We start from the raw sequence: 15,144 nt of genomic DNA, 5'->3' as shown, positions 1-15,144 counted from the left end.
CTCAGAGTTTTTTTCATGAATTTCTTATAGAAGCACTTTTATTATTTTTCTTAATATATTCAGGCAAGTTGGTGCTTCTTGTTATTACATTGACATTCATTTGTGCCATCAAAATATCTTGAATATTACAAAGACAATAAGGTCTTGTCCTGGATTTCAACAACACACTACAAAAATTATCTAAAAATTTGTGAAAATGTCTTAAAATAAGTGTATTTACCCTTAATTTGAGTAGGTACATAAGAAAATCTCCCAGTGGAAGGAGCATTTTTATCCTTAAAATCAGATTATTTGATATTATGCACTTGAAATAGGAGACTGCACTTTTTCCTTATTTTAAATATAAATTTTCTTATTCCATTTGCAAAATGTCTCACTTTCCTGCTCAATTCAAGAAAGAAAATGCACCTATTTAAGAGAAAATGATTTAATTTAGATATTTAGAGTCTTTCACTGAGTTCCATATAAAGAGTGAAGGGCTCCTCTGCTGCTTCCTAATAGTTGATTTAGGTGTTTATTGTTCTCCTACAGTACATGTTTGTTAGCATGAAGGAAGTTTTATTTTTTATTTTTTTTATTTTGTTATTTGGGTGAGGGATATGTGTTTTAGCTTTAAAATAGTTTACTTTAGTTTAACTTGTTCTGTATAAAAAAAGATGATATATTGATTAAATAAGGCAGTAAAATTAAATATTCATAGTGTACTTTAAAAATGTATTAGTCTAGCTAAAATTAATAATTTAATTCTTGTTCACTCACTTTTTTGCTTGAAAATTTTTCTGCAGAATTGTGTATAGTAAGATGCTCTGATTTCTTGGGTTTGTTGTGTTTTCATCATAGTCCTTCACAGGTGCTTTCAGCACCATGGACGGTAAACATTCTGCCCTTTTTTGTCATGCAGTTCTCATGTTAACAAATCAAAAAACATTTATCCAAAGATCTAATGTTGTGCAGCTCCAACTTGTAATAATGCACTAATTCAAATGTCTCCCATTGTTTTGTTGATGGGCTTCCATGCAACAGGCACGTAGCATACTGATGTCCATCTATAATATGACACAGCAGATTCTGTGTCAGAGGGGTGGCAATCAGCCTGACCTGGAAAAGCCAGTTGGGAGCATGGAGCAGCTCATCATTCAAAACTGCAGTCCTACATTCATGGTAAAAGACCAACACCAGTTCTAGGGAAGCTTTTTAAAATCATCTGTCACTGATTTAAAGGTAATTGAAATAAATCTCCTGTATGTTCCTGTGCTTTTTTTAGGCAAACAAAACTTCGTGTTCAGCTGTCAGAAAAATAAAACGAAAAAAGAAGAGATTGAGGTTTATCAGAGTTATAAAACTGATGATAACTTGTTGGGAAAAACTTCAGAGTGTCCATACTCTCTCTAATTAGGACAAACTGTGCCACCATTTCATGAAGATACCAGTTGACTTACAAGAATGTTCACCGCGCCGCTATAAAACCGAATAACCTATTTTTTATGCACAGATCTTTTTTAATGCAATACTATGAATGTTTACTGTTAAGTTCTCAGTGTTTTATGTATCAAATCATCCTACTTTCTGTATACAGTACTGCTCTTTGATATATGTTAGTTTCATGGTAACCAAAGATAAGCTAAATGTATCCACGGTGCGTTCAAATACTTTAACAATATGCACATTTTCAAAGTCTCTCTTTATGTAACAACATTTACATGTATGTTTCTTGTTTGTAATCTTTAAAAATAACCATGAAATCTTTATACCACATAATAAAAATGATAAATGCAAATAGATTTGTTTTAAAGATTAACATTTTTAAGCAGTGTTAGATTATCAATGGGCTGGTGGAGTTTGTAGCACTGCTGCCTTGCAGGAAGAAAAGTTCTCTCCATTCTCCCAGTGCATGTGTGGGTTCTCTCTGGGTACCCGGCAGTCCAATAACATGACTGTTAGGTTAATTTACATCTCTAAATTGTAATTAGGTGTGTGTGCATGGTTTTATGTCTTTGTGTTTCCCTGCGACAGACTGGGTGTACCCGGTTTCTCGCCCATAGACTGCTGGAGACAGGAACCGCCCCACCTCGACCCTGATGGATGGATGGATGGATGGATGGATGGATGGATGGATGGATGGATGGATGGATGGATGGATGGATGGATGTATGTATGTATGTATGTTAGATTATCAAACAACAAGCTTTGCACATCTCAATCTAACCTCTTAGAAATAATAAACTGCACCAAACTACTTTAATTTGCATATAAGTACCACTTTCCAAATATTAGCTGGCTTTTTGGAAGATAAAAAATTAAAAGCATCCAAAACAATGACAGTATTGTGGAGAAATATTGGAATAAAATCAAATTGGTAAAAAAAACATTTTACAAAGGCAATTGAAATGTTAGAGAAAATTTTTTTTTTAAACACTGGTGATATAATTTGGCTTATTTTCATAACAACAAATATTTCCTCAAGGCACTTTACAAGATAAACCAATTAGTCTCAATACAGGAGTTTTAAGTATGTTCGATCCAGTTATATGGACAGATTTAAAATAAACGCACCTTAATACATCACATATAATAGTTATAAAATAATGCTCTAAACTTACATTTTATTTATGCCAGTTTGTAGAAAAAAATCTCAGCTGACTCTATGCACTTGGAAGCAGGATAAGAGATACTTCTAAATACTACAGTGATGTCTCACCTAAATTCTTCAGTAAATAAAATCATGTATAGAAAATAAGGAAAATTTCCAATGTATATATGTATTATTACTGATGACAATATTATACTTTAAATAATTAAATATACCTTCAAATTTCTTACAAATTATATAAAAAAAGAAAGCTCTTACAAAGTAAGAGCTTTCTTTTTTTTTTTTAAACCTTATTTCAACCCAAACAGGACAGCGGAACCCAAAACTGCCTTACTTCCTTGGATATTTCCTGATGCTGAAGTTGATGTTTCATTATTAGAAAAGAAGAACAAAAATAAATTTGAAATTATGAATAACCATATAGTACAAATGCACTTAAATAAATATTATAAATATATACAAATATATACAGATGCATCAAAAAATACAGCTAATAGGGTAGGGATAGCATTTATTATACCACAGTATCAAATTAAGGTAGAAAAAAGGATTAGTGATGGAGTTTCTGTGTGTACAGAAGAAATGCTCGCTTTGCTTTTAGCAGTTCAATGGGTGGAAGAGGTAAGACCATTAAAATCTATAATTTTTTCAGATTCTAGTTCGTCATTAGTCAGTTTGCAAAATAATCATTCACACAGTAGGCCAGATGTATTAGCTGAAATACAACAAACACTTTGCAGAATAAATATGATGGGGCTAGTAGTAAATTTATAATGAGAGTAAGGGAAATGAAATGACTGAAAGGATGGCTAAGGAGAGTACAAATAAGGTAAGGATAGATATTAATGTTAGTTTTAGTATAACAGAAATAAAGGGTATATTTAAACAAAAAACAAGAGAGAGGTGGCAAAAGTTATGGGAGGAAGAAAGAATAGGTCATTATTTTTAATACGGAAACATCAGACAGGGGAATTTGACTGTGGGGAAGATGAGACAGTGGAACATGTTATTTTGAGTTGTAGGAAATATTTGATTCAGAGAAACAAGTTAATTAGGAAACTTAGTAATATGAAAATAAAACTTGACATCGTTTATTTAATACAAAAGGAAACAAGAAGCACAGGATATCAGATTATATTTGAGTTTTTGAAACAGATTAAATTGTATAACAGGATATAGTTTTTTTTTTTGTTTGTTTTTTTTCATGCGGTCCACACTCCTTACCGGTTGGTGGCGGTAATGCTCACCTAACGTTTTTGCAAGCGCCATAAAAATTTCAACAACAAGAAGAAGAAGCGGAACCCAAACACGATGATGCAGGTTCCGCCCGGCACATTGAAGGTGTTACGCATATCACCGATAACGAGCTCTGCGTTTTGAAAAATCTGCTTACGTGAAGGTGGTAATTTATGCAGTACTTAGATATTGGGTAAGGTCTTCATTAACCATATATCATTGTTTATCATTAATTCAATTAGAATTTGAATGCGTATATAAAAGGGGTAAACTCCCTTTTCTAGTTCAGTTGCCGGACACTATCGTGTTTCTGACGTTTAGAGGCAAAACGCTCCGGATATGAACATCTTATATGCTAGGTGAGAACAGACCTTACCTTTTGAGTGATCCTGTGTGTAGCATTCAATAAGACATGGCGAGCGACTCCTGTGTAGACATGGATCCGGATGTTGCACGGAGGCTGTTTGAGGAAGGAGCTACCCTGGTCCTGCTGGGTGTTCCTCAGGGTACAGAGCTCGGGATTGACTGCAAAAGTTGGCAGGTGGGTCCTCGGTTCAAGGGAGTAAAGATGATACCTCCAGGTCTCCACTTTCTCAGCTTCTGTTCCGCTAACTCTCCAAGCTGTGGTGGGGAGATTGGTCCCAAATCAGGCCTCTTTCTCAATCTTAAGTCCAAAGAGATCCTTGTGGCTCACTGGGACCCCAAAGAGGAGGATTTGGATTTCTCAGCCTCCAAGAATGACGAGGAGGTGAACCGGATCCGGGACACATTGCGAGAGCTGGATCCCTACCTGGGTCCTTATCCATATGAGGTGATGAGGAAATGGGTTTCCCTCACAGACCAGATCAGCCAGGAGCTGGCTGTGAACCTACAGCCTCTCTCAGGCCGAGTTTGTGCTTTTAGCGATGTCATTCCTGAGCTGCAGTTAAGACACACCAAAGACCGGGCAGAGCAGCCGAGGAATGACACAGCCTGTCAAAGCATGAGGGAGGGACTGGACAGGCTTCCAAAGATGAAACAAAGGGAAGGAACAGAGTTACGCTTCTCGGTTATTCCTGAGAAGAACTACCCTCCTGGAGCTTCTCCTGCAGAGATCACCCGCTGCAGCATGGACCTGAGTTACTCCCTGGAGACCGTGCTGAAGAAGAGCTACCCTGACCAACCGATCAACCTGCTTGGTATGTTAATGCTTATTTTATTTTATTTTTTACTAATGATCATTCTTTTACATTTCTCTTTAAATATAACTGTTTTATCTGACACCTTCCAGGTGAGCTGCAGTTTGCCTTTGTGTGTTTCTTGGTTGGAAACGTGTACGAGGGCTTCGAGCATTGGAAGCGCCTCATGGCTCTGCTCTGCCGGTCCGAGGAGGCCATGAGGAAGAGGAAGGAGCTCTACCTGGGGCTCATCACTGTGCTCTACCACCAGCTTGGTGAAGTACCCCCTGACTTCTTCGTTGACATCGTTTCACAGAACAACTTCCTCACCAGCACTCTGCAGGTAAAAACAAATCAGGATCTTTTCTAGCAACATATTATTTTGGATAAACAGGTCAAATTGTGTAACATGTATAACAATTAAATAACAGTCAGTCAAAATTTTATTACGGTTCATCTGTACAGTCAGATTCAGATCCAAGTAGAACCAATAATTTCAGGATTCAGTAGTTTACTGCAGATTTCAGCCAGCTGGCAGGGCTCTGATGTCTTAGATTATTTGAAATTATTATTTAGAAAATGTATTTTTGTGTTTTATAGACTAAAACATCACCTAGTCTAAAATGTCAAAAAATTAGATCAGGTAAAAATCTGAGTTAAAAATCATGTCACACACTACAACATTTTAGCTAAGGCTAATTCTCAATGCCTGTCCCCAGTGAGGCTTTTACACAAAACACAGTGACTGTACACAACAGAATAAATTACACTCTAAAACTTCACAGATACATTTAATGAATCCCTCAACATTGTATGCCTTGCAGGATTTTTTCCAGTTTGCCACTGGGCCTGGTGTGGACAGCACCCTGCGTAAGAAAGCAGAGAAATTCAAAGCTCACCTAACCAAGAAGTTTTGCTGGGATTTTGATGCCGACTTGGATGACTGTGCTCCGGTGGTGGTGGAGCTGCCTGAAGGCGTCACAGTGGACTGAAACTTTTCTCTCCTAAAAATGTATTGCATCATTTTTTCTGCTTAGTATTGTTTATGTCATGTAAAATCTATGAACAGAATGCACATTCTGTAAGCTTAATGTTGAAAAGGCAACATGTCATTGAGTTAAATCTATTCTTATAGACTTAATACATGGGAAAAGATGCCTTTTTATCATGTTTGTCACTTACAGAAATCATTTCCTTTTAAGTTGGATAGTTTAATGTAGAAATTTAAACACGTGTCAACAACTTTTATGAATAAATATTAAATTGGGGGGGAATGCATTGCAGTGTGTCAAAATGGATGAATAGTTACAAATTAATCTCGGTGTATTGGGATCTTTTTGGTAACCAATATATAAACTTGTTCCTAACAGAATTTTTCCAGCTTTTATTTCTAAAAATGTGTATATTGCCTTACAGCTAATGAAAGGCTGACGTTCATTTTGTCAGACAGTGAGGTTACTTTAAAGGAATAGTACACCCAAAACATGATTAGCCTTCATTTTCTACTCACCCCCATGCTGAACAAAACTCTGGAGTACTTTTTTGATATCTCAAATACATCTGGAGATCTGGGAGGCTTCTTGCTGTCTGCTGACATTCAAATAATGGAGGTCTATGGCGCCCGAGACAGAAAGGTCCATAAAAGTCCACAAAAACTTGTCAATATTCCTCCATACTGCTCGTCCAATGTAATCCAAGTGTCCTGAGTGGGTAGCATCCAGAATTTACTCGAAACAAAGTCATTTAGAATGTTTTTAGAGCATAAACAGTAGTGTATAGGATTTCCTAATAGCGCCCCCATGCGCGCTCGCGATTCTACGGAAGCCGGCAGACCAAACCAGCGCATTCAGCTCGGCAAAGAACTCATGCTCTTCCTCAACACTGAAGTCCTCAGACATTTTTCTTTCGTTGTTTCTTTCTTTGCACAGGTAAACAGCACATTTCTTCTTCTACGCTTGCATTATCGGCAGACCAGACGCTGAATGCGCACTTTCTTCCGGTTTGGTCTGCCGGCTTCCGTAGAATCGTGAGCGCGCATGGGGGCGCTATTAGGAAATCCTATACACTACTGTTTATGCTCTAAAAACATTCTAAATGACTTCGTTTCGAGTAAATTCTGGATGCTACCCACTCAGGACACTTGGATTACATTGGACGAGCAGTATGGAGGAATATTGACACGTTTTTGTGGACTTTTATGGACCTTTCTGTCTCGGGCGCCATGGACCTCCATTATTTGAATGTCAGCAGACAGCAAGAAGCCTCCCAGATCTCCAGATGCACTTGAGATATCAAAAAAGTACTCCAGAGTGTTGTTCAGCATGGAGGTGAGTAGAAAATGAAGGCTAATCATGTTTTGGGTGTACTATTCCTTTAAGACTTCTGCATTGAACTTAGGAGTCCAATGCAGAAGCTGTCAATAGTGCTGCTACCCTCAGGTTTAAGGGGGAACTGCCTGTTATGACAAATAATTTAAAAAAATAATTAAAAGATTATTCATCTAGATTATGATGTGGATCACCACCAACATTTAGTGGATTGTTCCTTGGATCGAGGTGCACCTTTGGTAACTATTTCATTAAAATTCCTTCAAAAATGTTCCAGTTCTCCTGTAGGTTACACAGACAGACAAACATCAAACACACACAAACTGGACTAAAACGTAACCTCCTTCTTTGTGAGGTTTATTTGTGGTTGGCAAACTATTTAAATGTGCATTACCGCCACCTATTGGTGTGGATTGTGGAACAAAATGAGAGGATTCTAGCCAATATATTTACCTGCTTTACTTTATATCCTAAATATAAAAACTGAATATCCTCTGTCTTTTTCTGACATAACTACTATTTATTATTAGCAATATCCTAAATGTTTGTTTTGTTCTTACTTTAATAAACTAAATCCTGCTACTGTCCCTTTATCTTTCAATTTAATTGCATTTTCTAACCTATCTATACATTCATTAACTATACTATCCATTTATTATAAAACTTCTTTACTTTGTTTGGGATCCAAGGCCCCAAAGTCTTGAAGAAGAGTGGAGAGGCACAAAGTCTGTTAAAGGGGGGGTCATTATGAGGTTTTAGACAGTCGATGATGATTTGGGGTCCTCTTGTGGTGTTGCTCTCATATATTTTGATTATCTGATAAAAGGGTTCATAACAGGTTAAAAATATTTAAATATATTTTACTGTGTCCTAACAAATATTAAGGAAACCCTTTTTATAAACCGAAATATGTAACTCAATTATGTTATTATTATGATCAAAATTTCTCCACACAAAGTTTTACACTAGTATTTGTTAAAATTGGTTAATGAGGAAATTGCAAGGAGATATTACTCTTCTGTCCACTAGATGGCGAAAGTGGCCGCAGAAAGTCTGTCTGGTTGGAGATGTTCAGTTATCTCCTCTGTGATAACTTAATGCAACTTAGTGATTTCAGTTGGTAAGAGGTAATACATCAATGTTAGGTTATATCTAAATTTTTTTTAGTTTTATATTTAAAAACAGAGAGGAGAAGCAGCGAACACAATTATGTAAGTGAGCAAGTGTGCATCTGCTTGTGTTTCCCCTTCAATGGCTGTGATTGATGGGTCAGATGTTGTATTTTCCTATTCATCTATTAAGCTAGTCAAACATTAATTGTGCTTCTGTTCATCTTGAACAGCTTTCATCCACATATGGACCTCTCCTCTTTGACACACGGCCCCAGAAGCCCCCATCTGTAATGCTAAAGCTGCCATGAAAAGGACAAAAAAAGAAAAGAAAAATGGGGGAAAAATACAATTATATGACTAAACAGACTCTGGGACTGTTGATGAAAATCCAAAATGCCAATACAAGAAATCTATTTTCTTTCCTAAAGACAGATGGTATTGTGAAATAGATGTTAATTCTAGGGTTGTTGAATAAAATTACCCCCATGGAAATTTATACCCAACTTATAAGAAGATCAGTGCCGCATTTGTGGTCTGCTGTGGGCCCACTCAACCCCTTTGCTGGTTGTAATTTTTCCTTTTGAAAACAACTGGATGGAGAAAACAGCTTGGAACACATGGCAGATCCATATAAGCAAAACATGGAGGGGAATGCATGCCAAACATTTGTACATAGATTCTCTTCTCTGGGGATAGAATTATGTACATTGCACAATAAGACAGTCACACAAATGCCTCTTTAGGGATGTACTTGGCATCCCTGCCCCTTCATTTGTGTATGAAATATATACAGTCAGCAGACAGCTCATTAGGTGTCTCACTTTTCTGTGCAGTGTGCACCCACTGACCTTTAGAGGAAAGTCTCCTTGTCCCCTTCCTCGTATGGCAGCCTCTTCCCCGCTGATCTCTAAGATATGTTTTGATTGGTGAGGATACATTAGGAACTTCAGGGGACTGGAAAACATGCTGTGTTGATTGTGCTGAACCTCAAAGCCTCGCTGGCCTCGTCTGTCACGGTGGAGCTTTCTCCAAGCTAGATGTGAGATTGCCATTCCCATGGAGCCTGCTGGCAGTGCGTCCCACCAGCGTAAACATGCGTGTTTCTGCTTACTTCTCAGCCGCTGGGCTGAACTCCTGTTTGTTATCTGAAAAAAAAGGTAACTCCTGACTGCTTTCACTCCGGCAGACTAAGGAAATTAATATTTCTTCATGTGGAAGTCATGTTTTAATAATTAATTTAAAACATGCATGTAATCCAACACATTTTAGTGTTTAAAAGCATATTCAAATGCTAATCCATTCATATACTTCTTCCCCTGTCTCAGCAATATTTTTTTTCAGGATTTTCCTGTCTTTAGATCAAGCTATCTCCCGCTCAACTCTGACCAGCTAAGCTTTCTGTCTTAAAGTCAGTAAGTTAGTCATACTATATCTACCATGGGCATTGCATATTACGTTTAATGCCTAGTGATTGTTTTCTGCCATAGTTGGTACTTTTGGATGTAGTTGAAGATGTAGATCAGTTTGGTCTAACCTGAGATGGGCAAACTGTATACAAACTATGAACACATTTCCTCCAAAAATAACTCCTTTGATATCTGCTTTCCTTGCCCAACATGTTAGGTTGGCGACTATGTCAGGGTAGGTTTGCGGTTGTGTCACAGTCAGGCTGGAAACAATGAACATAGCAGTGGTCTGACATTTTCTCAACACTTTCAAAATACAATTCAATTAGATAGATTTAGACTGTAGTTATTAAAAACTTTCTGATATTAACTGTTTGTAAAGCCAATTTTAGAACTAAGAAACTTTGTTCCTTCTATTTCCCAGAAATGCTTTCCTTTGTAAATATCTACTATTATAATTTCTCAATAAAATATATAAAATCTGGTAGCTGTGACATTATAAATATAAAATACAGGTGCTGGTCATAAAATTAGAATATCATGAAAAAGTAGATTGATTTCAGTAATTCCATTTAAAAAGTGAAACTTGTATATTATATTCATACATTACATACAAACTCATATATTTCAGATGTTTATTTTGTTTAATTTTGATGATTACAAATGACAACAAATGAAAATCTCAAATTCATCATATCAGAAAATTAGAATATTACTGAAGACCAATAAAAACAAAGGATTTATAGAAATGTTGGCCAACTGAAAAGTATGAACATGAAAAGTATGAGCATGTACAGCACTCAGTATTTAGTTGGGCCTCCTTTGGCCTGTATTACTGCAGCAATGCGGCGTGGCATGGAGTCGATCAGTCTGTGGCACTGCTCAGGTGTTATGATAGCCCAGGTTGCTCTAATAGTGGCTTTTAGCTCTTCTGAATTGTTGGGTCTGGTGTATTGCATCTTCTTCTTCACAATACCCCATAGATTTTCTATGGGGTTAAGGTCAGGAGAGTTTGCTGGCCAATTAAGAACAGGGATACCATGGTCCTTCAACCAGGTACTGGTAGCTTTGGCACTGTGTGCAGGTGCCAAGTCCTGTTGGAAAATGAAATCTGCATCTCCAAAAAGTTGGTCAGCTGCAGGAAGCATGAAGTGCTCTAAAACTTCCTGGTATGTGGCTGCGTTGACCCTGGACCTCAGAAAACACAATGGACCAACACCAGCAGATGACATGGCACCCCAAACCATCACTGACTGTGGAAACTTTACACTGGACTTCAAGCAACGTGGATGAAGTGCCTCTCTTCTTTTCCTCCAGACTCTGGGACCTTGATTTCCAAAGGAAATGCAAAATTTACTTTCATCAGAGAACATGACTTTGGACCACTCACCAGCAGTCCAGTCCTGTTTCTCTTTAGCCCAGGCAAGACGCTTCTGACGCTGTCTGTGGTTCAAGAGTGGCTTGACACAAGGAATGCGACAGCAGAAACCCATGTCTTTCATACGTCTGTGTGTGGTGGTTCTTGAAGCACTCACTCCAGCTGCAGTCCACTCTTTGTGAATCTCCCCCACATTTTTGAATGGGTTTTGTTTCACAATCCTCTCCAGGGTGCGGTTATCTCTCTTGCTTGTACACTTTTTTCGACCACATCTTTTCCTTCCCTTCGCCTCTCTATTAATGTGCTTGGACACTGAGCTCTGTGAACAGCCAGCCTCTTTAGCAATGACCTTTTGTGTCTTGCCCTCCTTGTGCAAGGTGTCGATGGTCGTCTTTTGGACAACTGTCAAGTCAGCAGTCTTCCCCATGATTGTGTAGCCTATAGAACTAGACTGAAAGACCATTTAAAGGCTTTTGCAGGTGGTTTGAGTTAATTAGCTGATTAGAGTGTGGCACCAGGGGCCATCAATTTTGAACCTTTTCACAATATTCTAATTTTCTGATATGATGAATTTGAGATTTTCATTTGTTGTCATTTGTAATCATCAAAATTAAACAAAATAAACATCTGAAATATATGAGTTTGTATGTAATGTATGAATATAATATACAAGTTTCACTTTTTAAATGGAATTACTGAAATCAATCTACTTTTTCATGATATTCTAATTTTATGACCAGCACCTGTAGTTAAACGGGGAAGGAACAGTTTTGCAAGGCCTGCATATTCCTTTAATAAATTATCTTTCATCTGTTTTTCTATGATATCAATTTATAACATTTCAGCTGAAGTTAAATTTGGATGTGAAGTAAGACTTTGGATCTTGTTTTTCAGCTGTTTTTTTTTTTATATGTTTCACTTCTTAAGTTTATTATCACATAACCCAGGTTCTGTCAGATCTTAAATTGCAGGGATGATTTCCTATTTAGTGGGTGCTAGTGAGCCACAACTGGGGCAGCGCCTGGGAAGCTTGCCAGCCGATCAAAGGGCCTTCATTCGATCAAAGGGCAACCATTTATGCTTGCCCTCACATCTGAGACCAGTTTTTCAGTCACAGGTTAGCCAAACATGCATGCTTCTTGGCAATGAAGGGGAGCCCATGCACACTCCATAGACCTACAGGCCCTCAAAGCTTAGATTTAAACCAGAGGCATTTTTGAGGTCAGGAAACAGTGCAAACCACCACACCACCAGTAATCTTTGTCAACATCCAGTGACCACAAATCAAGCTTGAATCATCACCTTTAAATGATGAGCTTGACTATAGAACATGTGCAGATATGTTTAATTTTAGCAAATGTTGTGCTTCATACTGCACAATGTACTTCATAATGCATTTTGTTAAATCCTCCTTCAGAGACTGTGAGTTCTGTTTAAATTAAAAACCTAAGATGTCCTGCCATCTTAGGTTTAAAATACTTTTCCTAAAACAGTTCTTTCAAACCATCCTTGATGTTTTGATTTTACTCTAATTATGGCCTGTAGAATCTACACAGTCCAGATTTTGATCTTCTAATGTTTACACTTTGTGGCAATCATACTAGATGTCCACCTCTGGGAAAACCGCCCTTTCTTTTAGAATAATCCTCCTCACTATACAATGATGGACTCCATATTGTTTGGGGATAGTCTTATAACTGTTTAAAGATTGATGGACCTTATAAATCCCTTCTCTTTGATCCTTTGTGATCTCATTTCTACTTGGCAGTGACCTAAAGGCTCCAGATTTCTGTTTTAGTGGAGCTGCTTACATTCTGGGATTCATCTGGTAATCAAGTGCATTGAATTAGCAACAGTTTTTTTGTTACTTTCTCTCACTAAAGGTTTCTGTTTTGGGTTGGTGTTTTGTTGGCTTTAAGGTGTGAGAATAAAAAAGACTTGTTTCTATATGAGGGTAAAAGGGCCAACCCTTAATAAATCAACATTGAGTCAAAAGATTTTTTTACTTGCACATCTGCAGTAGGAAGAATCCAACCCCTAATTTTTGCAGAGAAAATTTTATGACATCTTTTTTTTTTTTTTTTTTTTTTTTTTTTTAAAGGAGTTGAAACAGCATGAGCAGGGGCTCTACTTATTAAAGTGATGAGTTGTGTTACTATGTTTTTCTTCCCAAAAACACGCTTTCCGTTGACATGTCCCATTCAACAAGTTGCTTCCTTGTCTCTGTTGGACAATACTGGAAATAGTAAGATATCAGGCCAAGACAATCTAACTTTTTGGATGTTGGATTGTCTTTATGTCTCCATCCATGCAGCCCGGATCTTGGTTAGTCTTATTCAATAAGACTAACCGAGGACCCACCACAATAATGTTTATAATTATACATATTGCCCCTCCCACATACATTTGCATTTTAGAGCTTTCTATTGGCTTACATTCATTTCAGTTGTTGCATTTATTCCTAACCCTAACATTCAGCCTAACCATTACCAATGTATTCCTAACCTTAACCTAAAGTTATTTCAAATCATACCTCTAAAGTAACTCCTTGAGATAGGGAGCTCATTAGGACCAGCCTTTGGTCCCCATAAGGACTGTTGGCCCTCAGAGAGTTAGTAGGTATAACAAAAATGGTCCTAAATAGGTAACAGGACAACATGCAAACACAATGTATCCCATTATATTTACAGAGACTTTCCATTTACTTCTATTCGTTTGTCATTAATTTCTTTTGCTTAACACAGACCTTCATCCCAACACTACGCATCCACACACCCTGATGCACACTCAGTCCATCCCAGCTGCTGGTTTCTCCAGCATTTCGATTGTGTAATTATCTCTCTCCTAAAAAATTCTGCACTGATGACCGGAGTGTGATTATTCTTTAATCCCTCTGCTGCTGAATTTACAGTGGGAGTTTGCATGTTTGACTTAGATGACCTTATTGTGAGTCAGGCACGTGCGCTTTTCCCCCAGGTTGCAGGCCGTGGCTCCGGTGCCCGACATGTAGAGGCGGGGTGATTTTAGGGGTCTCAAAGGCTTGAGGCGTGGGGAACGCCTGTTAGAATTTGTAGAAAGCAAGCACAAACTGAGTGTACAAACAGTATGTCCTGCTATGGTGATCTGCTGAAGTGATTAAAGCCAGGGGCTAAAAACAAGGCGGCAGACCTTTGAGGTGGTGGTGGCAGGCATGTATGCCTTTCAGATCATGTACTACAAGGGTACACAGCAGCTGGTCAGTCACCTTTTGAGCACAAGCTGCTAAATTTGTGGAGGTTAATCAAGTGCAGGCTTTGATTAGCACACACAGATGCTGCTGAGCAACAGAGGCACAGCTCACCTTCTCTGATTGCTTTTAAATACAGGCCAGATTTGTGGCATGAACAAGTAGTGGTCATGTCAGTAAGTTCTCCGGTTATAACAGTCTATGTCTGCAGATCCATCAAAATATCCTTGGATTTCCTAACTGCTTCCTTAATTAATGCATTCCTGAGTTAGAGTGCATGGGCATGTCTTAACAAACCTAAAGTCGTGCCAAACTCTTCCTATGCTTAGGTGATGGATTAAACTGTAAAAAACTGCTTCAATAAAATATGATGAAGTGTGTGTTGTTAAAAATAATATAAAAAAGGCACTGAAATAAAGCTTTTTCTGTGTTCCTATTCCCCAGACTCAGTCTATCAGATATCTTTCATTCTCCATCACTTGACCATCAAATGCCTGATCCCTGACTTCCTTTTAGAGAGAACCTATGTTGTCTTTGGCTGTGGCACTCAGAACCAAAACACTGGCAGACGATGTCAAAGCACAAAAAACTTAAACAGCCTGCACTCTCAGGCACCCCCCCCAACACACACACACACACACACACAAAAACATACACACAGCACATGTTATGTCCTGCTATCCTTACAGGGACTTTGCATTGACTTCCATTC

At 37.9% G+C, this 15,144-nt stretch overlaps 1 protein-coding gene across 1 annotated transcript; it reads left to right on the top strand.

Moving 5' to 3' along the window:
* The first annotated feature begins 3,899 nt into the window (after positions 1 to 3,899).
* On the top strand, positions 3,900 to 6,355 carry aar2 (AAR2 splicing factor). The gene is made up of 3 exons (XM_038271524.1): positions 3,900 to 5,004; positions 5,097 to 5,326; positions 5,808 to 6,355. Exons 1-3 carry the CDS (start codon positions 4,239 to 4,241, stop codon positions 5,973 to 5,975), a joined length of 1,164 nt encoding a protein of 387 aa, XP_038127452.1. The 5' UTR covers positions 3,900 to 4,238; the 3' UTR covers positions 5,976 to 6,355.
* Positions 6,356 to 15,144: the final 8,789 nt, after the last annotated feature.

The sequence above is a fragment of the Cyprinodon tularosa genome, unplaced genomic scaffold (genome assembly GCF_016077235.1).
Source record: "Cyprinodon tularosa strain WSP-4 unplaced genomic scaffold, ASM1607723v1 ctg8, whole genome shotgun sequence".
NCBI classification, from domain to species: Eukaryota; Metazoa; Chordata; class Actinopteri; order Cyprinodontiformes; family Cyprinodontidae; genus Cyprinodon; species Cyprinodon tularosa.
The sequence above is the reverse complement of the archived record's forward strand: the minus strand, read 5'-3'. Positions and strand labels throughout refer to the sequence as shown.

Excerpts from the sequence above, each read along its gene's own strand:
- aar2 (XM_038271524.1), top strand. The coding sequence starts at position 4,239 with ATGGCGAGCGACTCCTGTGTAGACATGGATCCGGATGTTGCACGGAGG. Across the intron at positions 5,005-5,096 it reads CCAACCGATCAACCTGCTTG|GTGAGCTGCAGTTTGCCTTT; the intron begins GTATGTTAATGC and ends GACACCTTCCAG. Across the intron at positions 5,327-5,807 it reads TCCTCACCAGCACTCTGCAG|GATTTTTTCCAGTTTGCCAC; the intron begins GTAAAAACAAAT and ends TATGCCTTGCAG.